Genomic DNA, 27,669 nt, shown 5'->3' with positions numbered 1-27,669 from the left:
CGTGCGCATGCGTGCCTTTCCCTGTGGCTCGGGGCTGGGAAAAGAAGTTCATTTACCGATCAGAGAGGTCTCTGAGAGGCCGTGCTGCTCCTTCTCCCACATTCCCTGGGGAGTCTTGCTCTGCAAGTGCAATTGCAGGCGGTTCGGGAGCACACACCCCAGACCTGCCGCCCGCTGCTTCTGTGCCTCTGCATCTGCCACCGTGGGCCCCAAGTTCCAGCGACTTCTCCTGTCCCACACTCTCCGCTTTGCTCTCCAGGTGTCCTGAAGAAAGGGGACGTGCTCCTGAGATTTTCCACGGCAAGTATGGATAACAGGAAGGGGCATCTATGCGTGTGTGGGAGAGGGGAGGGTGCAATGGTGGGTGGCGGCTCCCAGACCTCTATTACTTGCTTCTCAGTGATCCTGGGAGCTTCTCCGCTAGAGTCAAGGCTGGAGCCCAGGTGTTGTGTCTCCCACCACCACTTCCCAGTCTCCCGACCCTCAGCCAGTCCCACGGGCTGCCTCGCTCAAATTCTCCTTAAAGTACACTGGAGGAGGAACGGCACAAGCAGGGCAGTTGAGAGCACTCTGAAGGAAGGAGTCCCATTCTCTATATTTAAATCAGCCCTGTTCTCACTTAGGGTGGGTCAAAGAATGCCTTCCAGGTGGGCCTCCTGCTATATCCCATCATAGTTCCAGCTGAGCAGGGCTCGGTGGCCTTCAAAGTAGGATTTGGCCTTGCTTAGTATATGCTAAGTTGATCTTCAGTATATGAAGGTAATTGAAAATGAAACTCGAATGTCAGGATGGGAGAGGGAGTGGGAGAGGGGAGGGCCATGGGAGGGAGGGAGGTTTGGGGGGGAAGCCACAACAATACACAAGTTGCACTTTGTAAATTCACATTTATTAAATAAAAAAAAAACTATATAACAAACAAAAAAAAAGAAAAAAAGAACTTAATACTTTACCCTTTTAGTATTTTTTATGTTATACTTAAAACTATTGGTTGAACTCTGTAATTAATACACAATTACTCTTAGGTGTTTAATTAATGCTATAACTAGTACTCAAATAGTATTTTACACTTTGTGTTTCTGTGTGGGTGTAAACTGTGGAAATCTTTACTTAATATATGCTAAATTGATCTTCTGTATATAAAGATAATTGAAAATTAAAAAAAAAAAAAAAACAAAGTAGGATCTGGCTCCTGGCCCCCATGCTGGACCCCAAAGACACATTTGACAGCTGGGCTGCTATGTGTCTGGCTGACTTTCCCAGCAGCCCGTGAAGGTTGTGCAGTAGCTTTGTGGATTGATCTCTCTTCCGTGTATAATTAACAGACTCTTTCAATCTGGAGCTTGAGGCCATGGAAATGTAGCTGATTTATTTTCCTGCTTTTCAACTTCTGTCTTCAACCCTTGTTATGTTATTAGGGATGTCAACCATTATTACCTGCTGCTAATCCCTTTGCAAAGTGAAAAGTGAACTGAAATTAATGCAAGTCTATCGCATGAGTCAATAATGAGCTACATTAATATGGGTTTTCATAAAGTGGAGAGCTACGAAAACATAAATACAGAAAAGTCATAATGGCCAGAACTGCTTGGATCTGAAGTCAGGAGCCAAGAGCTTCTTCCAGGTCTCCCACACAGGTACAGGGGATCAAGCACTTGAGCCATCTTCCACTGCTTTCCCAGGCCATAGCAGAGAGCTGGATCAGAAGTGGAGCAGCCAGGTCTCAAACTGGCACCCATATGGTTTTACCTGATTGGCTACAGTACCAGCTTCAAGTTATTTTTTTTATTCTGGGTTCTGTGTTTAACCCCATGACACTTGCAACATTGGAGGATATTAGTGATAGATTTTTATAATTACTGTGGTCTGTGGAAGCCTTCGTTCAAGGTATTAATGTGAGGAGGGTAAGGAAGAAAGAGATGCCCACATGGTAGGGTAAAAGATGTGGCTTTGGGCTAGCACTGTGGCATAGTAGGTTAATCCTCTGCCTGTGGAGCCAGCATCCCATATGGGCACTGGTTTGAGTCTCAGTTGCTTCTCCTCTGACCCAGCTCTCTACAATGGCCTGGGAAGGCAATAGATGACCCATGTGCTTAGCCTCTGCACCCATATGGGAGACCCAGAAGAAGCTCCTGGCTCCTGGCTTTAAAGCAGTTAAGCTCTTCTGGCCATTTTGGCCATCTGGGGGTGAACCAGCAGAAGGAAGGCCTTTCTCTCTATCTATCCCTCTCAGTATCTGTAACTCTACCTCTCAAATAAATTAATAAAACATCTTTTTAAGAAAAGAGAGATGTGGCCCTAAAAACTATTGCTGTAGACTTTCAGTATAATGAAGTTTTCACTTGATTAACTGAGTGATTCATAGGTTCTGTTAGAATCCTGTTGTCACCAGATTACTAATCTGTGAAACTCATTTAGCATCATAGTAAGGTTATCTAGGAAGTAAAAATAGGAAGTGAATCCTGGATAGAGGTTGCTAGGGTAACAGCATTCTTCCTGTCAAACCCAGTGTGTTTTTGACCTTTTTTCCCATGTACTCTCTATTAAAGTGCTTGTGAGTGGACAAGCAGTTATGTGTTTCTGCTGAAAAGAGCTGCTTCACACCCAGGAAACAACTGTAAGACACTTTCTCAGTAACTATGTTGTGTGTATATTCATACGAACTTGACAACAGCCAACAACAGGATTCCTAGACTACTCAGACTGACTGTTCTTGGCACATCATTCCCTGCTCCGCTATAAGTTTCTGGCAAGTTCTTTAAAATTTTTAGGAGAGACATGTTTCATATGAGAGACATAATCTGGTAATATAGCAGTGATGTCTTTAAGGAAGCAGTCTGATGGTGTCTATTCATCTTCCCATTAATAACTTTCACTGATGTCTACCACAGGGTGGCAGAAGGCAATCCTCCTCCTGAATTGCATCAAGCCAGGAGGATTCATCTACAGTTTATCTGAGCTTTCTTTGTATGAGGGAATAACCAAAATACTTTGTTTAGGTTTTTTTTTTAAGATTAATTTTATTTACTTGATAGGCAGATTTACAGAGAGATGGAAAGACAGAGAGAGGTCTTCCATCCATTGGTTCATTCCTCAAATAGTCACAATGGCTTGAGCTTGGCCAGGTGAACCCAGGAGCTAGGAGCTTCTTCTGGTTTTCATACTTGATTGCAGAGGCCCAAACATGTGAGCAATCATCCTCTGCTTTCCCAGGTGAATTAACATGGAACTAGATTGGAAATGGAGCAGCCAGGTCTTGGACCAGTGCCCATGTGCAGTGATGGCCCTGCAAGGGGCTGCTTAACCTACTACACCAGCCCCATATGCATTTTTTCAAAATAGGGGGAGGGGTTAAATTTTTTATAATATGACTCTCAATATAAAGATAATAATTTGTAGTAGTTGATGATTTTGGTTATATTTGAGTTTCATTGAATTTCTATATTTTTGAAGTTAATAAGTATTAGTAGTTATGTTATCCTTGCTTTGATAAACAAACTCCCATCCCTCATTTAAAATGCTTTTTAAGATAGATTTAATTTGGGGACTGGCACTTTGGTGTGGCAGGTGAGGCCACCACTGACAGTGCTGACATCCCATATGGGTGCTGGTTAGAGATCCAGCTTTCTGCCATGGCCTGGGAAAGCAGTGGAAGATGGCCCAAGTTCTTGGGTTCTGCACCTGCATGGGAGACCTGACAGAAGCTTCTGGTTCCTGTCTTTGGATAGATCCAGCTCTGGCCATTGTAGCCATTTGGGGAGTGAATCAGTGCATGGAAGATCTCTCTCTGTGCCTCTGCCTCTCTGTAACTCTGCCTTTTAAATAAATAAATTTTTGCATGCTCCACCATGGTGCTGGTCCCAAGACCTAACAGGTTTTCTGGGTGCTTATCCTGGGGTTCACCTTGAGCACTAAGTACAGTTATTCTGTGTGACTGCATATTTCATGTTCATTCTTTTTTTTTTTTTTTTTGACAGGCAGAGTGGACAGTGAGAGAGAGAGACAGAGAGAAAGGTCTTCCTTTGCCGTTGGTTCACCCTCCAATGGCTGCCGCGGCCGGCGCGCTGCGGCCCGCGCACCGCGCTGATCCGATGGCAGGAGCCAGGAGCCAGGTGCTTTTCCTGGTCTCCCATGGGGTGCAGGGCCCAAGCACCTGGGCCATCCTCCACTGCACTCCCTGGCCACAGCAGAGAGCTGGCCTGGAAGAGGGGCAACCGGGACAGAATCCGGCGCCCCAACCGGGACTAGAACCCGGTGTGCCGGCGCCGCTAAGCGGAGGATTAGCCTAGTGAGCCGAGGCGCCGGCCTCATGTTCATTCTTATGGAAAAGTTTTTCTCATGTTCTGAGTGTTTGGATGGGCTACATCTGCCCATAGTGGAAACTAAACCTCCATTTGGCACTTGGAGACAGAGTGCTGAGTCCTGCAATCTTCTGAATGAATTTAATCAGAAAATGTGTTTTGAAACATTTGGTCTATGGGTAGGCAGGGCAGTTTTCCTGGATCCCTGTGAGAACTGATGAACTGATAGTGTTTTTCTACTTAACATTATATTCTGAAATTTACTTCATTTTATTTTCTTAAAATAACTATATTTGAAATTTGCTCCCCCCTTCTGAAATTTTTGTGCTTCTATCCTCCTTATAACCATGGACATGAGTAGCCCTTTTCATTATCTTTATGATACTAGAAGAACAATGGAACATTGCAACTCTCTCCCCTGGCAGCACATCTTCCTCAGTACGTCTCTTTGAATTAGACACTGGGTTAACTTGGCTGCACAAAAGACTTATATCTAAACCCAGTGTACCTTTTGAATGAAAGTCATCATAAAATCAATATGCCTTGTAAACCTCTCATCTTTTGTTTTGAAATATGTTGTGAATGTGTCTTTTATGTCAGTGTCTACAAGCCAGAGACTTCCCACTTAAGGCAGAAGGCTGCTGAGGGACAGCACAATTGTAGCTTTGCTCTGTTACTTTACTGTGGCTACTGTCTCACCCTTTCTCTTTATTTGTTTTAAGATTGAAAAATTTTATTTTAAAGGCAGTGTTACAGAGAAAGAGGCAGAGACAGAAGGATGGGGATCTTGTGTCTGCTGGTTCACTCAAGAGACTGCAATGAATAATGCTGGCCCAGTCTGGAAGTCCAACCAAGTGTCCCATGTTGGTGCAAGGACCCAAGTACTTGTGCCATCTGTTTCTGCTTCCTCAGTTGCATTAGCAGGGAGCTGGATCAGAAGTGGAGCAGCTGTGACTCAAACTGGCACTCATGAGGCTGGCATTTTGGCACAATGGGGAAGGCCACCATCTGCAATGCCAGCTTCCCATATGGGCAGCTGTTCATGTCCCATTTGCTCCACTTCTAATCGAGCTCCCTGCTAATGGCCCGAGAAAAGCAATAGAGGATGACTCAAGTGTTTGGGCCATTGTAACCCATGTGGGAGACCCAGATGAAGTGCCTGGCTCCTGGTTTCTGTGTGCTTCAGCCCTGGCCATTGCAGCCATCTCAGATGGAAGATCTCTCCTTTTTAGCTTTTATTTATTTATTTGCAAGGCAGAGATTGAGGAAGGGAGAAAATAAGAAGAGATTTTCAATATGCTGGTCTACTCCCTAGATGGCTGCAATGACCAGGACTGGGCCAGGCCCAAGTCAGGCACCAAGAGCTTCATCCAGGTCTCCCACATGGGTGGCAGGGACCCAAGTATCAGACCATCTTCTTTTCCAAGGCCACTAGCAGAGAGCTGGATCAGAATTGGAGCAGCCAAGACATGAACTGGTGCCTCTATGAGATGCCAGCATTGCAGGCAGCAGCTTTATGCTAATCCACAATGCCACCCCATCTGACTGTCCTCTCCATACCTCTGATTTTTTAAAGATTTATTTTATTTAATTGACAGAGTTACTGACAAAGGTAGAGACAGATAGAGGTCTTCAATCTGCTGGCTCACTCCCCAAATGGCCACAGTGGCCAGATATGAGCTATTATGAAGTCAAGAGCCAGTAGCTTCTTCCAGGTCTCCCATGTGGATATAAGGTACCAAGGACTTGGGCCATACTGTGCCACTTTCCAAAGCACATTAGCAGGGAGCTGGATTGGATGTGGAGCAGCCAAGACCTGGACCAGGGACCATATGGGATGCAGGCCAGGGCCTCAACCAGCTGTGCCACAGCACTGGCCCCCAAAACTGACTTTCAAATAAGTAAATCATCTTTAAAGGGTGGACACACATTGGATCCCAGCATTTTATTTGGTGGTGGCTTAATCCACTGTGCCACAAAGCCAGCCCCACCCTTTATCCTTCTGATGACTTGTCTGTCAAGATCTTGGTGATATCTGCTGAACAACTGTTGGTATTATGTTAGACTCTTCTGTTTTATTTTGGTTCTCGTTTGTTGAGTTATTTTGGCTGTCACTTTTGGGCAGCAAGCTGTGATGTCATCAGTGGCTAAAGCTGCCGTGTGTTAGGCTGGCACTGGTTCTACCTTTCCATTTCTTCAAGTAGAAGTGGAAAATGAAATCCTCTCAAAACTAACATGCTACAAAGTAACAACTGGAAATCAAGCTTCCTTTCTTCTCACCTAACAGACCCAACTGGTCTCTGTGTTTCTCATTTTAGCCCAAACCTACATCAGATTCCTAGAGCAGAAGGAAGCTTATTTTTCAAGGCAGAATTCATAGATGTGGTTGTCCATTCACCTCTGAGAATTAAAGCCATCACTCTGCTTTTTGACTGGTTTTCAGTCTGTGGTGGTGCCATCTCACAGGAAGACAGATTCCTCACAGAAGAATACACCTAGGTGGAGAAAACTTCATGGAGTGGGTTTTCCAAAGCGAAATGGAATTCTGGCCTGGACATCCTTGAGATCATGATCAGCAGAGTGGGGAAATTCTTAGCTATGTCCATTCACATCCTTTCCTTCTTTTGTTCAATGTATTCCTCTCTTACATAGTGCTCCATGCTCTCCTTCTGTTGCACACACACAAGGTGTGTCTGTGATTGAGGCTGTTTGTGTACCACTGCAGTATCTGGAGTTGCCTTTGTCTCCATCTCTGACCAGAAACTCAGATGCAGAGTGAGGAGGGGACTGCCACCCTGCCACAGAGTTGGGGCCCCTTGCTCCTTTACTTTTCTTCAGTGCAGGAGCAGCCTTAAACAGAGCTGTACTGGGTAGTATTATTTCTTTTGGATTTGAGTGCTTGGATAGCAAAAGAAACAAATATTTTTTTCTTATAGAACAGATTGAGGAGGCACCACATAAAGTCAGCTGCAACTTTCTTGGCTCCTGTACATGTCAAGATAAGTCAGGATATTTAGGGCTATTTGTTAAATTTTTTTAAAAATTAAAAATATTTATGTGAAAGGCAGAGTTATAAAGAGAGAGACATAAATCATTTATCCACTGTTTCACACCCCTAGTGGCCGCAACAACTGGGGTTGGACTGGATTAAAGTCAGGAGCCAGTATCTTCTTCCACATTTCCCATGTGGGAGTAGGAGCACAGGCACCATCCTTTGCAGCTTTCCTAGGCACATGAAGGAGCTGGATCAGAAGTAGAGCAGGTGGGACATGAGCTCATGCACAATATGGAATACCAGCATTACAGGCAATGGATTTCCCAGTATGCTCTACTGTATTTTTATTATTATTATTTTTATTTGAAAGGAAGAGTTAGAGAGAAGCAGAGGCAGAGAGAGAGAGGGAGGGAGAAAGACCTTCCATCTTCTGTTTTACTCCCCAGTAGGCTGCAATGGCTGAAGCTATGCCAAACTGAAGCCAAGAGCCAGGAGATTCTTCCAGTTATCCCACATGGGTGGAGGGGCCCAAGGACTTGGACCATCTTCTACTGCTTCCCCAGACCTTAGAAGAGAGCTGGATCAGAAATGGAGCAGTCGAGACTCAAAGCAGCACCCGTATGGGATGCCGGCAATGCAGGCAGCAGCTTTTCTTGCTAGGACACAGTACCAGATCCTCTATTGTCTGTTTTATGGAAATATATATTTAAGGGATATTAGAAGGCCATTCAGGCCCTTGATACAAAACATTTTGAAATAATGATTGACAGTCCACAAGACTACTTCCAAACGGAGAGAGCTGCAGGGACAGAGAGGCAATGATTTTGAAAGGGTATGAGGAACAAAGGAAGGTGAGAAGGCCAGAAGAAATCTTGAAAAGTATTCCAAAGGATAAAATAATAGGACAAAGGTCATTTGTGCAGATGTCTATTATAGGGTTTTCCTTTTTTTTTTTAAATTAGAGATAATTTCTAACATAATTTGTGATATACTTGACTCACTTTCCAGTTTTTTTCTTACAAATAAGATGTGCTTATAAGATGTAGAGGGACTGGTACTATAGTTTAATCCTCTGCCTGTGGCACTGGTACCCCATATGGGCACCAATTCTAGTCCCAGCTGCTCCTCTTCTGATCCAGCTCTCAGCTATGACTATGACCTGGGAAAACAGTAGAAGATGGCTCAAGTGCTTATGTCCCTGTACCCAAGGAGGGGACAGAGAAGAAGCTCCTGGCTCCTGGCTTCAGATCAATGCAGCTCCACGTGTTATAGCCATTTGGGGAGTGAACCAGCAGATCTGGTTATCTCTGTCTCTTCCTCTCACTGTCTATAATTCTACCTCTCAAATAAATAAAATCTTAAAAAATAAGATGTAGAGAAGTACTGTAATTAAATGCAAGAGTATACTCTTAAATATGCAGTTAGCATTAAATATTTGTTGAGAAAGGGATGAGCTTGGCTTTGTGTGTGTCTTGCTTAGAGCAGAATTTTTATGACTGAATTTGTGATAACTAAAAATCAGTTTTATAATTGAAACATTGACCATTTTTACTGCTGCAGCCTCCCCCTCACTCTGTGTCCCTACGCAGATAGTCCACATGAGAGTACAACAGAAAGAGGCCTGCATATATGGAGTAATACAAATATGCCCTTTGCTTAAACCAGGGGATTGATCCACTGGAGTTCTTTGTGATTCAGTTTGCATTTTTCTGTAGAGTGAAATATAGTTACTTGGGTAAAGTATCTTGTCTTCTAGTAGCTGATTCCAATTGGCTTTCTTATCCATCTATTTCACATCACAGGTGATTCCCAAGACAGGTATTGGACTCTATGGAAGAAAAAAAAAAAAGTAGCCTTTTCAGAGTTGATGTATTTCTCCTGGAAAATTGGAGAAATGTTTTGTAAGAAGCAGTTCATGTATACTTCCCTAGAAATGAGACTCAAGTGATTCCCTTTATTTGCCCCTCCCTGAGCTAGTTCCTGAGGCTCATTGATCAGGGAAAGAATGCTAATATTTATAGGCCAATTATGAATGATCCATGTTTGTCTTACACATGAGATGTCTACAGATCTGTTTCTCAAGGCCTTTAAGATAAAATAAGAAAATTTTACAACAAAAGAGAAGGTTGGCATTGTCTGTTGCCTTGGTCTAGGATCTGTGCATTTATTACCCACTTAGTTCTCTGACTCCTATTGTGTGCATCTCCTAATGGTTCTTTTTTGGCCATTCCTGTGTCCAGATTCCTTAATGGGTGACAATCTTTGACCAGACTCCCAGTCTGATAACTTAGCCCAAATTGGAGTTGACTAGTTTGTATACCCACTTCAAGATTAAGGTGGTCCAAAACTGCCAATGACCAATGACTGGGCTGCCTTTATGCTCACTCAAGAGATAAGATTCTGGGCACAGGTCCCAAGTGGCTTTGCTTGGTCCTCTTCCCTTGATCTCCCTGGTGACCAGGCTGATTCTCAGGTAGGCAGGGAACTTATTGGCTCATAGAAGTCTCCAGATTTCTGTTTTGCATTCATCTTCAAAATACTTGAATGTTTTCCCTTGGATCTCAAAAGTCCTGAGTAGGGAGCTTTATTTTGTATTGAGCTGTGTCTTTATAAAGACAGGTGTCACTGAAGACTGTGTGTCCTCAGAATCAACTGAACTCACCCAGGCCTGGATAGAGTTCCAGGATCCTGGCTTCAGGCTGAACATTGCCTGCTGTTGTGAGTATTTGGGGATGTACCAGAAAATGGAAGAAATCTCTCTCCCTCTCCATCTTCCCCTACCTTTCAAATAAAATGAAAAACATAAAAATTGGGGAAAAAATGTGTTTTGCCTTGAGTCCTAAGGAAAAAGTAATTACTGTTGTTATAGGTAGAACTCAAATGAGTGCACTTCACAAATACTTATCAATCTCAGGTTAAAGGCTTGGTCATCACTGTTAGCTGGGCAACCTACTTAGCTCCCATTCTATAATGCATCCCCTTCCGTCATCTGCAGTTCACTTTGGGTGCTCATAAAACACCAAACTGCCTCCTGACTTTGCATTCCTGTGTTCTTTATACCTAGCTTGGCCATCATCTCATTTTCTTTAGCAGCATGCTAATTTTTATGAGTGCTTCACAGGCAAAGAATAATGGGGACATTTATTTTCTCTGAGCTTTCACCCTAAGTGGTTTATTTTATGAAATTGATTCTGGGTGATGTGTAGAACTTTGCTGGATTAGAAGTTGTGGTGCAGAATTTGATATTAGAGAAATTGGGCTGTCACTGCCACTTGCACTGTGCCCCACCCTGCAACCCATGCCTGCCTTTGGATTCTGTTTTTATAGAGTGTTGGAATGAGGCAGTAGTGATTCAATAAAGGAATGAATTTTCAATTGATAAATATTTTTATTTTTATTAATACAAAGAGAACAGATTGCATAAGAATTTAATTCCAGAAGAACATAACCATACTTCTCTATTTCCTCCTCCTTTCTTCCTTTCTCTTTTTAAGGGTTTAGTACGCTGGCTTTTTTCCCTAACCTAGTTTTTACCCCTTCACTTCCAACCTTCCTGTTCATTTGTTCCTACTTTACAATCTAGTACTTTAAGCTTTTTTTCCTTTCTTTCATGCATGTTTTTGCCTACTCCTACCCCAATTTCAAAGAAGGAAAAATGAATAAAAATCATGAGATATTGATTCAAAGACAGGAATCCTATCCAGAAATACCCTGCTGTGTATCTCACTTTCCATGTTGGATTGCTCTCCCCCTTTTTTTATTCTATCAGCTAGTATGTGCAGACACTAGTCTTGTTTATGTGATCCCTTTGGCTCTTAGTCCTATCATTATGATCAATTGTGAACAGAAATTGATCACTGGGACTAGTGAGATGGCATTGGTATTTAAACACCTAAGAATAATTGTGTGTTAATTACAGAGTTCACCCAATGGTACTAGAACAAAAAAAAATACTAAAATGGATAAAGTATTACATTGTACATCAACCGTCAGGACAAGAGCTGATCAGGTCACTGTTTCTTATAGTGTCCATTTCATTTCAACAAGTTTCCCCCTTGGTATTCAGTTAGTAGTCACCAATCAGGGAGAACATATGATATTTGTCCCTTTGGGACTTGCTCAATTCACTCAGCATGATGTTTTCCAAATTTCTCCATCTTGTTGCAAATGACCAGGTTTCATTGTTTTTGACTGCTGTATAGTATTCTATAGAGTACATGTCCCATAATTTCTTTATCCAGTCTACTGTTGATGGGCATTTAGGTTGGTTCCAGGTATTAGCTATTGTGAATTGTGCTGCAATTAACAATAATGTGCAGACAGCTTTTTTGTTTGCCAATTTAATTTCCTTTGGGTAGATTCCAAGGAGTGGGATGGCTGGGTTGAATGGTAGGGTTATATTCAGGTTTCTGAGGAATCTCCAGACTGACTTCCATAGTGGCTTGACCAGTTTGCATTCCCACCAACAGTGGGTTAGTGTCCCTTTTTCCCCACATCCTCGGCAGCATCTGTTGTTGGTAGATTTCTGAATGTGAGCCATTCTAACCGGGGTGAGGTGAAACCTCATTGTGGTTTTGATTTGCATTTCCCTGATTGCTAGTGACCTTGAACATTTTTTCATGTGCCTGTTGGCCATTTGGATTTCCTCTTTTGAAAAATGTCTATTGAGGTCCTTGGCCCATCTCTTAAGTGGGTTGTTTGTTTTGTTTTTGTGGAGTTTTTTGATCTCTTTGTAGATTCTGGTTATTAACCCTTTATCTGTTGCATAGTTTGCAAATATTTTTTCCCATTCTGTCGGTTGTCTCTTAATTCTCCTGACTGTTTCTTTTGCAGTACAGAAACTTCTCAATTTGATGCAATCCCAATAGTTGATTTTGGCTTTGACTGCCTGTGCTTCTGGGGTGTTTTCCAAGAAGTCATTGCCAGTACCTATATCTTGCAGGGTTTTCAAATGCTCTCTAATAATTTGATGGTGTCAGGTCGTAGATTTAAGTCTTTGATCCATGTTGATTGAATTTTTGTGTAAGGTGAAAGGTAGGGGTCTTGCTTCATGATTCTGCATGTGGAAATCCAGTTTTCCCAGCAGCGTTTATTGAATAGACTGTCCTTACTGCAGGGATTGGTTTTGGATCCTTGATCAAATATGAGTTGGCTGTAGAGGTTTGGATTGATTTCTGGTGTTTCTATTCTGTTCCATTGGTCTATCCATCTGTTTCTGTACCAGTACCATGCTGTTTTGATTACAACTGCCCTGTAGTATGTCCTGAAATCTGGTATTGTGATGCCTCCAGCTTTGTTTTTGTTCTACAAGATTGCTTTAGCTATTTGAGGTCTCCTGTGTCTCCATATGAATTTCAGCATCATTTTTTCCAGATCTGAGAAGAAGGTCTTCGGAATCTTGATTGGTATTGCATTGAATGTATAAATTGCTTTTGGGAGAATGGACATTTTGATGATATTGATTCTTCCAATCCATGAGCATGGAAGATTTTTCCATTTCTTGGTATCCTGTCAAATAAATAAAAATAAATCCTTAAAAAAAAAAAAGATGATGTGTCTGACAGAAGACCAGTGGGCCTCCAGGTATACAGAAAGGGGTTCTAAAATTTCTGTAGACAACTGGTCTCATACAAGATGGCTGTGGGGTGGAGATGGGTGTTCACACCATTTGAGCTGAATTGTATATGAGTTGAACGTAGGTTGCACCTCTGCCACTATTTACTCATTTCTGAGATGAGTGTAGCAGTAATACTAGTGAAATGTCCTTACTGTGAGATGTGTGCAGCCTGACTTACACTGTGTTGCAATTGTATTTATGGGGTTTCTGGTATATCTTCTTCAAGTGAAGTTTCTGGTTTCCTTCATTGTATAGCCTGCCCAGTACTACTCATTCAAGGTTACAGAACTTACACAATACCTAGTTTCTGGGGACATGGAAGTTTGGGTACTGGGGGACAGTCCCTTTTCCTTTGGAATTTAGTAGTTGTTATGGTATTTGAAGAAGGCAGCTCCAGAAATAGGAATTTTTTCTCACAGAATACAACTTAATGCTCTCTGAGACAACACCTAAGGCTCAGAGCACAGACAAGAAATCATTGAAAAGTAAAGATACTAGTTGCATGGTCCAAGCAGTTACAGATCATACTGACCAGAGTGAACAAGATGTACATGATATCAACTTATCTCATCCATTAGTTTTTAAGACTTGGTGGTACTAGAAGTTCTGGACCAGCATTCAAAAGACAGCTGTGAATAGATTAGAAAGACAGTGGTCTTAAGGGTGCAGCCTGGGGTAGAGGGATAACCTCTCCTATCTGAGAGTCACTATCTTCATTGCTTCCTACCACATGCCCATTACTTCATTCCACTACCAGGATCTCTAGAAATAGGGGTCTGTGAAACCTAGTCTGTCATATACTTAGAACCTGGGCTATGCTACTACCCCCTGACTTCTTCCTGGTAGCTCAAGGAAGTTTTTCCAGGATCTCTGTAAAAAAGATGAAACAAATTTTATTTCCGGAGAAAAGTGGTTTGTGTAGTGTCACATGATTTGTAAATACCCAGCACCCTAACTTCTGTCTAATGTTCTCTGTCTTGCCACACTTAATTAAAAATCATTTATTTTTCAGATCTGTTTCAGAAACTGTTACCAGTTCAAATAGTACTGCTTTAGAAAACTTCCCTGAGCATGTCTTCCCTTTTGCTACTAATGCTATGTTTGGAGTGTGTGACTTCAAAAAGCATATCATGAGGCTGGTGCTGTGGCACAGTGTGTTAATGCCCTGGCCTGAAGCACCTGCCTCCCATATGGGCATGGGTTCAAGATGGCTGCTCCACTTCTGATCCATCTCTTTGCTATGATCTGGGAAAGCAGTAGAAGATGGCTCAAGTCCTTGGGGCCCTGCACCCATGTGGGAGACCTGGAAGAAGCACCTGGCTCCTGGCTTCGGATTGGTGCAGCTCTGGCTGTTGCAGCCAATTGCGGAGTGAACCATCAGATGGAAGACCTCTCTCTCTCTCTGCCTATGCTCTATGCTCTATACTCTCTCTGTGTAACTTTGACTTTCAAATAAATAAATAAATCTTTAAAAAAAAAAACAAAAAGCATATCATAAAAATTTTCCCCCTTTAAGTAATTTCTTTTTGAACAATATGCAGTATACATGCAGCTACAGAAAATTACTGTGAACCTTTATCCTGCTTTCTGGAATAGTAAAATTATATTAAATCAGATTCATGTGATAATAAGCTTCTTAAAATATAAACCAAAAGAACACAATGACCATATAGTGAAGAACAACCTTATGATCTCCAGATAATATATATGTATGAATCCCAGGACTTTTTTTTGTGTGTGTCAGCAGCTTTCCTAAGGTCTAATTGATAGGTAAAGATTGTGTTTATAGGAGCTTTTTTTCTAAGTTTTTTAAAAATTTATTTGAAAATCTTGTATATAGAAGAGAGACCCAGAGAGATCTTCCTTCTGCTTGTTCACATCACAAATGGCTGCATTGAGCAGGGCTGGGACAGAATGAGGCCAGGAACAAGATCTTCATCTGGGTCTCCCACATTGGTAGCATTTGCCCGAGTATTTGGATCATCTTTCATTGCTTTTCTCAGGCCATCAGCAGGAAGCTGGATCAAAAGCAGAACAGCCAGAACATGAACCAGTGCTCATATGGGATGCTTGTATTGCAGATGACAGGTTTAATTGCTATGTGACAATGCTGGCCCTGTTTTATGGATTTGAGGTTGTATGAATTGTTTGCATGTAATTCAACTTTCTGCATACTTAATGGTATGTATCAGCATTTGATGTAGGACAAATCAGAAAACACAATGGCTTAACAAATAACCATTTGATTTGCAGTTCTGACTCTGTTTTATGGGCTTGGCTCAGCTGGGCAGTTCCTATGATCAGTCTGGGAGCGGAAATGAGTTTAGTCATTTGGGGAAATGATTGAGGCTTCATTTAAGTGTCTGGGGTTTGCGGTGAATCTTGGCTACATACTATCTCTTCAACCGGAAGGCCCCATGGTTTTTCAGAAGATAACTGTCAAAAAAAGAAAATCTGAGAAGGCAAACACTTTACAAATCATCTATTTCTGGGGCTGGTGCTGTGGCATAGCAGGTAAAGCCACCGCCTGCAGTGCCAGCATCCGATATGGGTGCCAGTTCAAGACTCAGCTGCTCCACTTCTGATCCAGCTCTTTGCTATGGCCTGGAAAAGCAGTAGAAGATGGCTCAAGTCCTTGGGCCCCTGCTCCTATGTGGGAGACCTGGAAGAAGCTCTTGGCTCCTATATTTGGATCTACACAGCTCGAGCCACTGCAGCCATCTGGGGAATGAACTAGTGGTTCAAAGACCTCTCTTCCTCCCTCCCTCACTCTCTCTCTCTCTCTCTGCCTCTCCTTCTCTCTGTGTGTAATTCTTTCAGATAAATAAATCTTTTAACAAATTGTCTATTTCTGTTACATTTACTGATATCTCATGGGGGTAAGTCAAGTGAAATGGTGAAATTCAGGGTCTTTTTTTTTTTTTAAAGTTTTATTTATTTGAAATAGTTACACACAGAGAGAGGGAGAGGCAGAAAGAAAGAGGTTTTCCATCCACTGGTGCTCTCCCCAGTTGGCTGCAATGGCCAGAGTTGTCCCAATCCAAATCCAGGAACCAGGAGCTTCTTCTGTGTCTCCCACATGGGTGCAGGGGCCCAAGGACTTGTGCCATTTTCTGCTGCTTTCCCAGGCCATAGCAGAGAGCTGAATCAGAAGTGGAGCAGCTGGGATTTGAACCAGTGCCCAATGCCCGTGCTGCAGGTGGCAGCTTTACCCACTAGGCCACAGTGCCAGCCCCAATCCAGGGTTTTGTGAAGGGATGAATACAGGGAAAGGTGCTACTTGGAATCATTACTGGTAAAGTGCACTGCATTTTATATACATTATATGTATTTGTTTCAATGCATTTTTGGCCAAAAAAATTTGAAACTATAAGTTGCATGCTTTCTATAGAATTTCAGATGTAAGTAAACAAGAAGTGTTAGTGTTCTTAATATAGAATCCTGTGTGGTACATTTGTGTTAAAAGACAAATAATGTCCAAAATAAATAACTTTCTTTAGTATAAACTGTAATACAACATAATGTTTATCTCTTTGATAACCTCATTTATTTGAACACTCTTAAATTTTCTTTTTACTTTTACATTATTATTTTACAAAATTTGTAGATAATGCTTTCATTAAACCAATGATAACTTCTGCTTAATCTCTGCCACTTAATATAGGTGGGTGCATTTTCCTGTATATTTCCATTTTTACAGGTTTATTCCTCCACAGTGAAGCTGATATTTCCTTGGTTAATGTATTCATTATTCTTTATTCATTCTATCATATTCCTTTTTTACATTGTTCAGTGCAGAAGGAAACCAGAGGGTTTTTTTTTTAAGATTTCATTTATTGAAAGAGTTGCAGAGAGAGAGAGAGAGAGAAGGTATTCCATCTGCTGGCTCACCCTCCAAATTACTGCAAAGGCCAGAGCTGAGCAAATCCAAAGCCAAGACCCAAGAGCTTCTGGGTCTCCCATGCAGGTGCAGTGGCCCAAGGACTTGGACCATGTTCCACTGCTTTCTCAGGACATAGCAGAAAGCTAGATTGTACATTGAGCAGCCAGGTCTCAAGCCAGTACCCATGTGGAATGCTGGCATTGCAGGCAGCAGCTTTACCCATTATGCCACAGAGTTGTCCTCCAGAGTTTTCTTTGAACTCCTTCCATTCATCTTCTCAGGTATGATTCTGTGTCCTCCACATGTTTCTAAGAGGAAAGAAAATTAATATATCACCTGTAAGTATTTTTTTTTAATTATTCCCCAGCTTGTCAGTACTCATTTTAGGTGTTTAATGTTAGTTTATTTATTTTTTTAGATTTGTTTATTTATTTGAAAGTTAGAATTACAGAGAGGCAGAGGGAGAGAGAGAGAGTCATCCATCTGCTGGTTCACTCCCCAGTTTGCCACAATGGCTGGAGTTGCACTGATCCATAGCCAGAAGTGAAGAGCTTCTTCTAGGTTTCCCACACGGGTGCAGGGGCCCAAGGACTTAGGTCATTTTCTACTGTTTTCCCAGGCCATAGCAGAGAGCTGGATTGGAAGTGAGCCACCGGGACTTGAAGTGGCACTAATATGGGATGCCAGCACTGCAGGCAGCGGCTTTATCCACTATGCCACAGTGCCAGCCCCAATATACTAGTTAATTAAAGTGGAAAAATATGGGCCAGCTCTATGGTTCAGTGGGTTAACTCCCTGATCTCAAGCATCAGCATCCAATATGGGTGCCGGTTTGAGACCCGGCTGCTCCACTTCTGTTTCAGCTCTATACTATGGCCTGGGAAAGCAGTGGAAGATGGCCCAGGCCCTTGGTCCCCTGCATCCATGTGGGAGACCTGGAAGAAGCTCCTGGTTCCTGGCTTCAGATTGGTGCAGCTCCAGCCATGGCGGCCAATTGGGGACTGAACCAGTGGATGGAAGACCTCTTTCTTTCTGCCTCTCCTCTCTCTGTGTAACTCTTGACTTTCAAATAAATAAGTAAATCTTTAAAAAAATTTAAAATGGAAAAATAAACATAAAATTTGTTCTCATGGAATATACAGAAATGAATTATGAATTTGGCATGATTATGAAACATTACTGTCATCTACAATATTGCAGTTTGGTCTCTTTCTGTTGCTATAGCAAAATCTATATTTGTTACATGAATTGAGTTGAAACTAAGCACAATATGCTACATTTTTGGGGTCATGATGTCTGAAACAGTCTTTATTATCACATAGAAGATGTACTGAGCAGTGTTTTAGTGCTATCTATGAAGTAAACACTTAGCATTCTGCAAGAGGAAGAGTTACCGAGTGCTAAAACACAAATCAGTTAAGTTTGTTTTTGAATTGTTAGAGTAATGGAGTCCTTAATACCTTTGAGAAGCTGAATTGCATTCAGGAATAGGATAAGGAATATGTGGGAGAAGGAATCTGCTGGAGAATCTCTTATTTTTTTTAAGATTTATTTATTTATTTGAGAGGCAGAGTTACAGAGATTGGGAGAGACAGAGAGACAGAAAGAGATATCTTCCATCTACTGTTTCATTCCCCAAATGCCCACAATGTTTGAGACTGGGCCAGACCAAAGCCAGGAGCCTAGACTCCATCTAGGTCTTCCACATTGGAGGAAGGGTCCAAATACTCAGGCCATCTCCAACTGGTCTTTCAGTCAGATTAGCAGGGAGCTGGATTGGAAGTGGAGCAGCCAGGACTCAAATCCTCTGTTTACATGGGATGCCAGCAGTGATGGTGGAGGCTGAGCCTGCTGCATCACAATTCTGGTGACTATTACAGGTTCTTAAACAAATCTCTAAGCATTTTTCTCAGTGAGTCACAAGTGCAGATTGTACTGCAGACATTCCCAGGTTTTCTTTTTGGGAAATAATTCCATTGCTTTTCCTTTAATTATGTATAATATTATTTCAAGTGTTTATCATTTGAATGTTTTGGGCAAGTAATTCCATTGTTTTCACTTTAATTATGTATAATGTTATTTCAAATGTTTATCAGTAGAATAATCACAGACAAGAGCAAAAGCTAATTTGTGTTCTTTCTTACCCATATTTTCTCTCTTACTTAAAAATATTTATTAGCTTGATAGAGAAAGAAGTTGATGGACTGAGACAGAGAGAGCTTTGACACATTCATTCACTCCCTAAATAACAATACCAAACAGAGTTGGGGCAGGACTGAAGCCCGGATTGAGAAATGGAATCTAGGCCTCCTTCATAGGTGACATCACCACTGTTTCCCCAGGTCTGCATTATCTGGGAGCTAAAAACTGAAGCTGGCATTGGAAATCCAACATAGGCACTCCAAGGTGGCATCATAAACACTAAGCTAAATGTCTGCCCTGTCTTTTAGTATATTTTTTTTCTCTGACATATTGGAAGTGATATGCATGGTGTTTTCCTGGAAATTATTTTCTGTTTATTCCCATAATAGTTTCACTGATGGTTTCTTGCCTTTTTTTCCTCAATGATTCTACATACTTCCCTTAACATTGCCCATTCAAGAGTCTGTATTGCCCCTCTTCTAGCCTGCTGTGCAATTCCCCTTGACAGATGTGGCCTTTGTGATTTGAAACTCCTGTTTTCCTCCAGCTTGGGCATTTTTCACAGCCTGTAGATCATGGGTTTGACTCTGTTGAATGCTTCTGTGTGGCTTTCTAAACACTCAACAAGTCTAATGTGAAACCATATCCTTCCTTTTTTCCTTCATATCCACACGCAATTGTCAGTGTTTGTTTTGTGACAGAGTTAACATGTTGACTGGAAGTGTAATGTAACAGGTAATGATAGCATTTGAAGACCTAGCTGTGTACTTTACCTGGGAGGAATGGCAGAAAATGAACAATGCTCAGAAAATCCTGTACAGAGATGTGATGCTGGAGACCTACAGCAACCTGTTCTCCTTGGGTGAGCAACAACCATCACATGCCCAGTGATAACATTTTCTTGCTATTTGACAAATAAAGGAATATTTTATAATGTTTAATATTGCACAGGTATAGAATTTGAGTCCATGACTTGTCTAAATAAGATCAGAGTTGGCAAACTCAAAAGGCTTCCATATTCCAAAGCCTTGGGAATTCATGACAAGAGCCTAGGGTGATTACTGAAGCCATAAAAAGAGTGTCAATTGTTAAGTCAACAACAGGAGTCACTGTGCACTTACTGCCCATGTAGGATCTCTGTCCTTAACATGTTGTACAATGTGAATTAATGCTGTAACTAGTACTCAAACAATACTTTACACTTTGTGTTTCTGTGCAGGTGCAAACTGTTGAAATCTTTACTTAATATATGCTAAATTGATTTTCTGTTGTATATAAAGATAATTGAAAATGAATCTTCATGTCAATGTAATGGGAGAGGGAGCGGGAGATGGGAGGGTTGCATGTGGGAGGGAACATAGGGGAAAAGAGCCACTGTAATCCAAAAGCTGTACCTTGGAAATTTATATTTATATTTTATGTTTATAAATATAAATATATTTAAATTTATATTTATATTGATTAAATAAAAGTTGAAAAAAATAAATTTAAACCAACACACACACACACACACACACACACACACAGAATTTGATTCCATGAATAATCTGAATATCTACCATCCAACAAAAGATTCAAATTGGAAGATTTGTTGCATAGCTCTTGGACCAAGCTGTAGTCCTTTAAATAATCCAAGATAGTGATTTCACAATCTCACATTGTTTCCATAAATAGGGCACTGCAGTACCAAACCTGACTTGATCTTCAAGTTGAAGCAAGGAGCAGAGCCATGGGTGGTGGAAGAATGCCTGAATCCAAGCCTTCCAGGTCAGTCTGCACATAAGGGACAGGGAGACCAAGCAGATAGTGTGCAAATGTTGACTGGTGCTCTTTCCATGAATTTTTCAGAAGTCTTACTCCTGATGACAGCTGGTTTTGTGCATCAGCCACAGGCATTCTAGAGTGTTTAGAGATACCAGTATCATTCTAACTTTTGTTCTTAGTGAAGATGTTCTTTGATTAAAAAAAAATCCAATCATTTTCTGATGTTATTAAGGCTTTTATCTAGGTTTGATACATTCCCCAAATTCTAACTTGTCCTTCTCTACACTTTCATACCTTTTCCTTCATGCACTTATTAGTTCCTTAGTGCTTGTTAATTAGGCAACATACAGATACTTATTTTTTTTAAGATTAATGTTTCTTTCTGTCTTTTTGAAAGATTTATTTATTTATTTGATAGAGAGAAGAAGGAGAGACAGAGAGAATAAGACAGAGAGAGAGAGAGGTCTTCCATCCACTGGTTCACTTCCCAATTGGCTGTAATGGCTGGAGCTGCACCAATCTGAAGCCAGGAGCCAGGAGCTTCTTGCAGGTCTCTAAAGTGAGTACAGGGACCCAAGGATTGGGCCATCTTCTACTGCTTTCCCAGGCCATAGCAGAGTGCTGGATCAGAAGTGGAGCAGTTAGGACTCAAACTGGTGCCCATAAGTGATGTTGGCACTACAGGTGGTGGCTTTACCTGCTATGCCACAATGCCAGCCCCCAGAAACTTATTTCTAACTCATTGCTCAGATTGAGTTCCCATTCATGATTTTGCCCAGGCACAGAACTTGCTGAGGACTGAATCAATAAATGTGAACTCTCTGTTAGTCTCTTTCTTTTTTTTCTCTGTGCCTCTCATAAATAAGAAAATTATAGTTTGTTGAAACATTTGAGGAGTGAGCCTATAGCTGGCAAACCTCTGTTTCATTCTCTCTTTGTCTCTCTTTCTATCTCTGATTCTCAAGTAAGTAAATAAGTAAATGCTAAAAGATGGTCTTGGGGCCAGCACTGTGGCATAGTGGGTTCACACCCTGGCCTGAAGTGCCGGCTTCCCATATGGGCGCCATTTCAAGACCCAGTTGCTCCACTTCCAATCCAGCTCTCTGCTATGGCCTGGGAAAGTAATAGAAGATGCTCCAAGTCCTTGGACCCCTGCACCTGAGGGAGACCCAGAAGCAGCTCCTGGCTCCTGGCTTCAGATCAGCACAGTTCCAGCCATTGTGGCCAAATGGGGAGTGAACCATTGGATAGAAGACCTTACTCTTTCTTTGCCTGTCCTCTTTCTGTGTAACTCTGACTTTCAAATAAATAAATAAATCTTTTAAAAAAGAAAGAGATGGTCATGAGTAAGCCTCTGTGCTCTGACATCAGACATTATGAAGGTAGGAATGACACTGTGGTGTAGTGTGTTAAAGTTGCAGCCTGCAGTACTAGCATCATATATGGGTGCCAGTTCAAGTTCAGCTGGTCCTCTTCTAATCCAGCTCTCTGCTAATGCACCTGAGAAAGGAGCAGAGGTTGGCCAAAGTCCTTGGCCCCCTGCACCCATGTGGGAGACATGAAAGAAACTCTTGGCTCCTGGATTCATTTTGGCCCAGCATTGGTTGTTGTGTCCATAGGGGGAGTGAAGCAGCAGATGGAAGACTTCTCTCTGTCTCTATCTCTCTCCATAATTCTAGCTTTCAAATAAATAAAGTAAATCTTTGAAAAAAAAGAAATCATAAACTAAGCATAAACATGTATAAAACATGAAAATAAGTGATCCTGGACCCACCAAGGAAGTAATGAGATTTTGAGACCCAAGGTTTATGTTGAATGGCTCCGATTTCTTGAAGGGTGGAGTTTGAAGTATGATTTCTCTCTTATTTTTCAGTATCATTGAAAAACAAGCAAACAAAAAGATAAGAAAGGCATAGGAAATTAAGCTTTCTGTGAAAATAAGAGGCAGCTGATCAAACGCCTCCAGAAATTCAAATTATCACACAAGAATGTTTATAGAAAGAATTGAGAGGAGGTAACCAGCACTGATGATTTCAAAATGAGCTAGAAAACACTTTTCGAAGAAGATAAAACACATCCTGGTTTGAAAAATCAAATTCTTCAAACTGATTGGGAGTGTTTAAGGTGGTATATTAGGACTTTCTCTACCTGTTGTATTTCTGAGAAGGTGAAGGTGTCCGGCGTCCTTAGGAATTTGTGGAAGCTGTCATAGAGTAGAGACAAAGTAGTTTTTCATTTGAAAATTCCCACAAATGATGTTTACCTAGGAAGATTGAACATGAGACAATCATAGATTCAAATCCTACTCCTTAAATGTTGTCCTGCTTAAACTACAGGCACATTTCACACTTCTTCACCTGCAAGTAAATGATCAGTAAAACTTTTTCATGTTTATGGTTGAAATATCAGAAGTACAAAACCCACAATTTTTATAAAAATGAACTGGAGAAAAAGGACAGGAAAAAAACTGGTTGCTAGGTAGTGCGTGAATATTTTTATTAAATGTCTGTCCATTCTTTAAAATCTTTCAGTTATTTCAACTTTGTGAAAGCAGAGTGATAGTGAAAGGAGAGAAAGAGGTCCTCTATTAGCTCACTACCCAGATGCCTGCAACACTTAGGTCTAACTAGTCTGAAGCCGAAACTCTAGAATTCATCTAGTTTTCCCTGGTGTCTCACAGGTTCCCAGGCACATGAACCATTATCTACTTCCTCCCAGTTTACATAGGCAGAGAGCTGTACTGAAAGCAGAGTAGCCAGTGCTCAAACTGACACTGTTTTGAGATGCAGGCATCCCACACATCATAGCACAAAAGTCATTCTACCATACTTGAAAAATTCCCATGGTAAAAAGGATCATGTTTGAATATTGGGAAACCTCATGGTGCAATTTAATATATTAATGTATTAAGGAGAAAAGCTATGCTATATAATGGTCATAAATAAGTACCTCGTACTGATTTTGTGAAAATCTTATGCCACTTGGATAACAAGTAACTTCATTTCCTTTATATGAGTATGCCAGGAGAAACAGTTACATGTGATTCAGTGACATGATTGCTTTTTCTCATTTCAGTGGGCATGAAAAGAGATGACCTGCTTAGGATCAACCAGGAAAGTCAGGACAAAAATCTGAATCAGGATTTTATGAAAAATAACAAGGCATCAGCTCTCAAGAGATTTGAATTAAGAAAAACACTTAGTTTAAATTCAAGCCATATTCCAACACTGATCATTAAAAAGAGAACCTATTCAGGATTGAAGCCTGAGGAATGCAATAAATGTCACAATGTGTATAGCCTCAGTGGGCCTGATCAACTATAGGCTGGAGAAAAATTTGATAACACTAAGATACCTGGAAATTCTCTCCAGTTCTGTGAGTCTCTTGGTCAGCATGACAAGATTCACATCATGAAGCAGCCAATTGGACCCACTGGAGAAGCAAAAGTCTTCACAAGAAAGATGTTCTGTAAATCTGAGAGGGTTCATATGGCAGAATACTCTAATAAGTCAACTGTAATACAAGCTTTTTCAACTTTTAGAAAAGCAACTCAAATAGAAAAAGCTATCCATGACAATTCTAGCCTCAATATACATCAACAAACTCACACAAGAAAGAAATTTTATAAGTACATTATGTATGTTGAACCTGTCATTCACCAGTCACATCTTGCAATAAATCAGAGACTAAATACAAGGGAAAAACTCTACACATGTAAACCTTGTGGAAAATCACTCAATTTTAATTCACCTTATGAATGTAATGACTATGGAAAAGCTTTTGGACAAAAGTCAAAGCTCATAATGCATGAGAGAATTCACACAAGGGAGAAACCACATGAATGTAATGACTGGAAAAGTCTTTACACAAAAGTCACACCTCATAAATAATCAGCAAATTCACACAGGAGAGAAACCTCTTGAATGTAATGACTGTGGAGAAACCTCTACACAAAAGTCACTTGTCATAAACCATCAGAGAATTCACACAGGGGAGAAACTTTATAAATGCCATCATTGTGGAAAAGGCTTTCTGTGGAAGTCAGTCATCATTGTACACCAGAGATTTCACACTGGGGAGAAACCTCATAAATGTAATGACTGTAGAAAAGCCTTTGCACAAAAGTCAGACCTCATGAAACATCAGTGAATTCACACAGGGGAGAAACCTCATGAATGTAATGACTGTGGAAAGGCCTTTGGGCGTAAGTCACACCTCATCATACACCAGCGAATTCACACAGGGGAGAAACCTCATGAATGTAGTGACTGTGGAAAAGCCTTTGGACGAAAGTCATACCTCATGAAACATCAGCGAATTCACACAGGGGAGAAACCTCATGAATGAAATGACTGTGGAAAAGCCTTTACACAAAAGTCACACCTTATCGTACACCAGAGAATTCACACTGGGAAGAAACCTCATAAATGTAATGACTGTAGAAAAGCCTTTGCACAAAAGTCATACCTCATGAAACATCAGCGAATTCACACAGGGGAGAAACCTCATGAATGCAATGACTGTGGAAAAGCCTTTGGACAAAAGTCAGACCTCATCATACACCAGCGAATTCACAGGGGAGAAATCTCATAAATGTAATGACTGTGGAAAAGTCTTTGGACGAAAGTCAGACCTCATCATACACCAGCAAATTCACACAGGGGAGAAACCTCACAATGACTGGAAAAGCCTTTGGACAAAAGTAAGACCACATGAAACATCAGCAAATTCACACAGGAGAGAAACCCTATGAATTTAATGACTGTGGAAAAGCCTTTGGTCATAAATTAGGCCTCATGAAACATCTGCAAATTCACACAGGGCAGAAACCTCATGAATGTAATGGCTGGAAAAGCCTTTGGACAAAAAACAAGCCTCATATCACACCAGAGAATTCACAGAGGGTAGAAAACTCATGATTATAGTAACTATGGAAAAGCATTTAGCCATAAGTCAACACTCATTGTGCATCAGAGAATTAACACAGTAGAGAAACTTTATGAATGCAATGACTGGAAAAGCCTTTGGACAAAAGTCAAACTTCATAATGCACCAGAGAATGCACACAGTGTTGAAACTTCAGGAGTGTAATGACTGTGGAAAAACCTTTGGTCTTAAGTTCCAACTCCAAATGCATCAGAGAATTCACACAGGGAAATATCCTTATAAATGTAATTACCTTTTTCTATAAGCCTTTTTCTATAAGTTATACCTCATATTAAAACAGAATTCACACAGGGCAGAAACCTTATGAATCCAATGAGTGTGGGAAAGCCTTTTGTTATAGATCATAGCTCATATCACACCAGAAAATTCACACTGGGGAGAAATCTCATGAATGCAATAACTAGAAAAGCTCTTGGCAATAAGTCACATCTCAGAATTTATTAGAAAATTCACATGAAGAGGCCAGTGCTGTGGCTCAGTAGGCTAATCCTCTGCGGCGCCAGCACACCAGGTTCTAGTCCCAGTCGGGGTGCTGGATTCTGTCCCAGTTGCCCCTCTTCCAGGCCAGCTCTTTGCTGTGGCCAGGGAGTGCAGTGGAGGATGGCCCAAGTACTTGGGCCCTGCACCCCATGGGAGACCAGGAGAACCACCTGGCTCCTGCCTTTGGATCAGCATGGTGTGCTGGCCACAGTGGCCATTGGAGGGTGAACCAATGGCAAAAGGAAGACCTTCCTCTCTGTCTCACTGTCCACTCTGCCTGTCAAAAAAAGAAAAAATTCACATGAAGAGAAACTTTTTGAACATAATGACTTGGAAAGCTTTTTCCCATAATTCAGCCCTCATTGCACATCATCTAATTCATAGAGGGGGAAAACACTTTGAATATAATGCATATGGAAAAGCCTTTATCCTTAAGTAACACCTCATAAAACAGAGAATTCACATGGGGGAGAAACCTTATGAATGGAATGAATATTGGAAAACTACCAAAATCACACAATGTAACATCAGAGAATTTATTACATGGTGGAAATCTTGTAATAAATGTAGGAAAGCCTTTTGTCAGAAGTAATAACTCATAACAGATGTAGTTCAAACAAGGGAGAGAACTTAAGAATATAATGAATGTGAAGAACTTTTTTCCAAAATCAATATAACCATTGTGACAGAGCCTTTTGCTGGAAATTGCATCCCATACAATAGAGACTACCATAAGAAAGAAAGGTCAGGACCAGTGCTGTGGTGCAGGGGGTTAAAGCCCTGACCTGAAGTTCTGGGATCCCATGTGGGCACTGGTTCTAGTCTCAGCTGCTCCTCTTCTGATCCAGCTCTCTGCTATGGCCTGGAAAAGCAGTAGAAGATGGCCCTAGTCCTTGGGCCCCTGCACCCATGTGGGAGACCCAGAAGAAGCTCCTGGCTCCTGGCTTTGGATCGCTCCAGCCAATATGTCCATCTGGGGAGTGAACCACTGGATGGAAGACCTCTCTCTGTAACTGTCTTTCAAATAAATAAAGTAATTTGTTTTAAAAAAAGGAAGAAATGTCAGAAATATTAATGTGATGAATTCACACAAGGGGTTTCTTATGAGTGTAATGAATGTGGAGGTATATTTTCATGGAATTCAGGCTTGCATAAATATGCAAATCACCAAAGGTGATATCTATTAAGTGTAGCAGATATGAAAAAACCATAGCCAGAAGTTAAACATTGGGGCTGCTGCCATGGCACAGTAGGTTAATCTTCTACCAGTGGTGCTGGCATCCTATATGTGTGCCAGTTTTACTCCCAGCTGCTCCTCTTCCAATCCAGCTCTCTGAGGTGGCCTGGGAAAGCAGTAGAAGATGGCTCAAGTGCTTAGGCCCCTGCACCCACATGGGAGACCAGGAAGATGCACCTGGCTCCTGGCTTTGGATTTGTAAAGCTCTGGCCATTGTGGCCATTTGGGGTTTGAACCAATGGAAGGAAGACCTCTCTCTGTCTCTCTCACTGTCTGTAACTCTACCTGTCAAATAAATAAATAAAA

At 41.3% G+C, this 27,669-nt stretch overlaps 1 protein-coding gene across 2 annotated transcripts; it reads left to right on the top strand.

The window, feature by feature from the left end:
• On the top strand, positions 1–26,149 carry LOC103345491 (zinc finger protein 717). 2 transcript variants are annotated; one of them, XR_011385983.1, is made up of 5 exons: positions 1–300; positions 17,075–17,131; positions 17,657–19,797; positions 20,610–20,702; positions 23,775–26,149. XR_011385983.1 is itself a non-coding variant. In XM_008249894.4 (5 exons), exons 2-5 carry the CDS (start codon positions 17,096–17,098, stop codon positions 24,020–24,022), a joined length of 504 nt encoding a protein of 167 aa, XP_008248116.2. In that variant the 5' UTR covers positions 6–300; positions 17,075–17,095; the 3' UTR covers positions 24,023–26,149. The 2 variants fall into 2 exon arrangements, 1 of the variants encoding a protein (XP_008248116.2); XM_008249894.4 differs by having other exon boundaries at positions 6–300; positions 19,671–19,797.
• Positions 26,150–27,669: the final 1,520 nt, after the last annotated feature.

This window comes from Oryctolagus cuniculus, unplaced genomic scaffold (assembly GCF_964237555.1).
Source record: "Oryctolagus cuniculus unplaced genomic scaffold, mOryCun1.1 SCAFFOLD_142, whole genome shotgun sequence".
NCBI lineage: Eukaryota > Metazoa > Chordata > Mammalia > Lagomorpha > Leporidae > Oryctolagus > Oryctolagus cuniculus.
The sequence above is the reverse complement of the archived record's forward strand: the minus strand, read 5'-3'. Positions and strand labels throughout refer to the sequence as shown.

Excerpts from the sequence above, each read along its gene's own strand:
- LOC103345491 (XM_008249894.4), top strand. The coding sequence starts at position 17,096 with ATGTTTCTAAGAGGAAAGAAAATTAATATATCACCT. Across the intron at positions 17,132-19,670 it reads AGAAAATTAATATATCACCT|GTAATGATAGCATTTGAAGA; the intron begins GTAAGTATTTTT and ends GTAATGTAACAG. Across the intron at positions 20,703-23,774 it reads CCTGAATCCAAGCCTTCCAG|TGGGCATGAAAAGAGATGAC; the intron begins GTCAGTCTGCAC and ends TTCTCATTTCAG.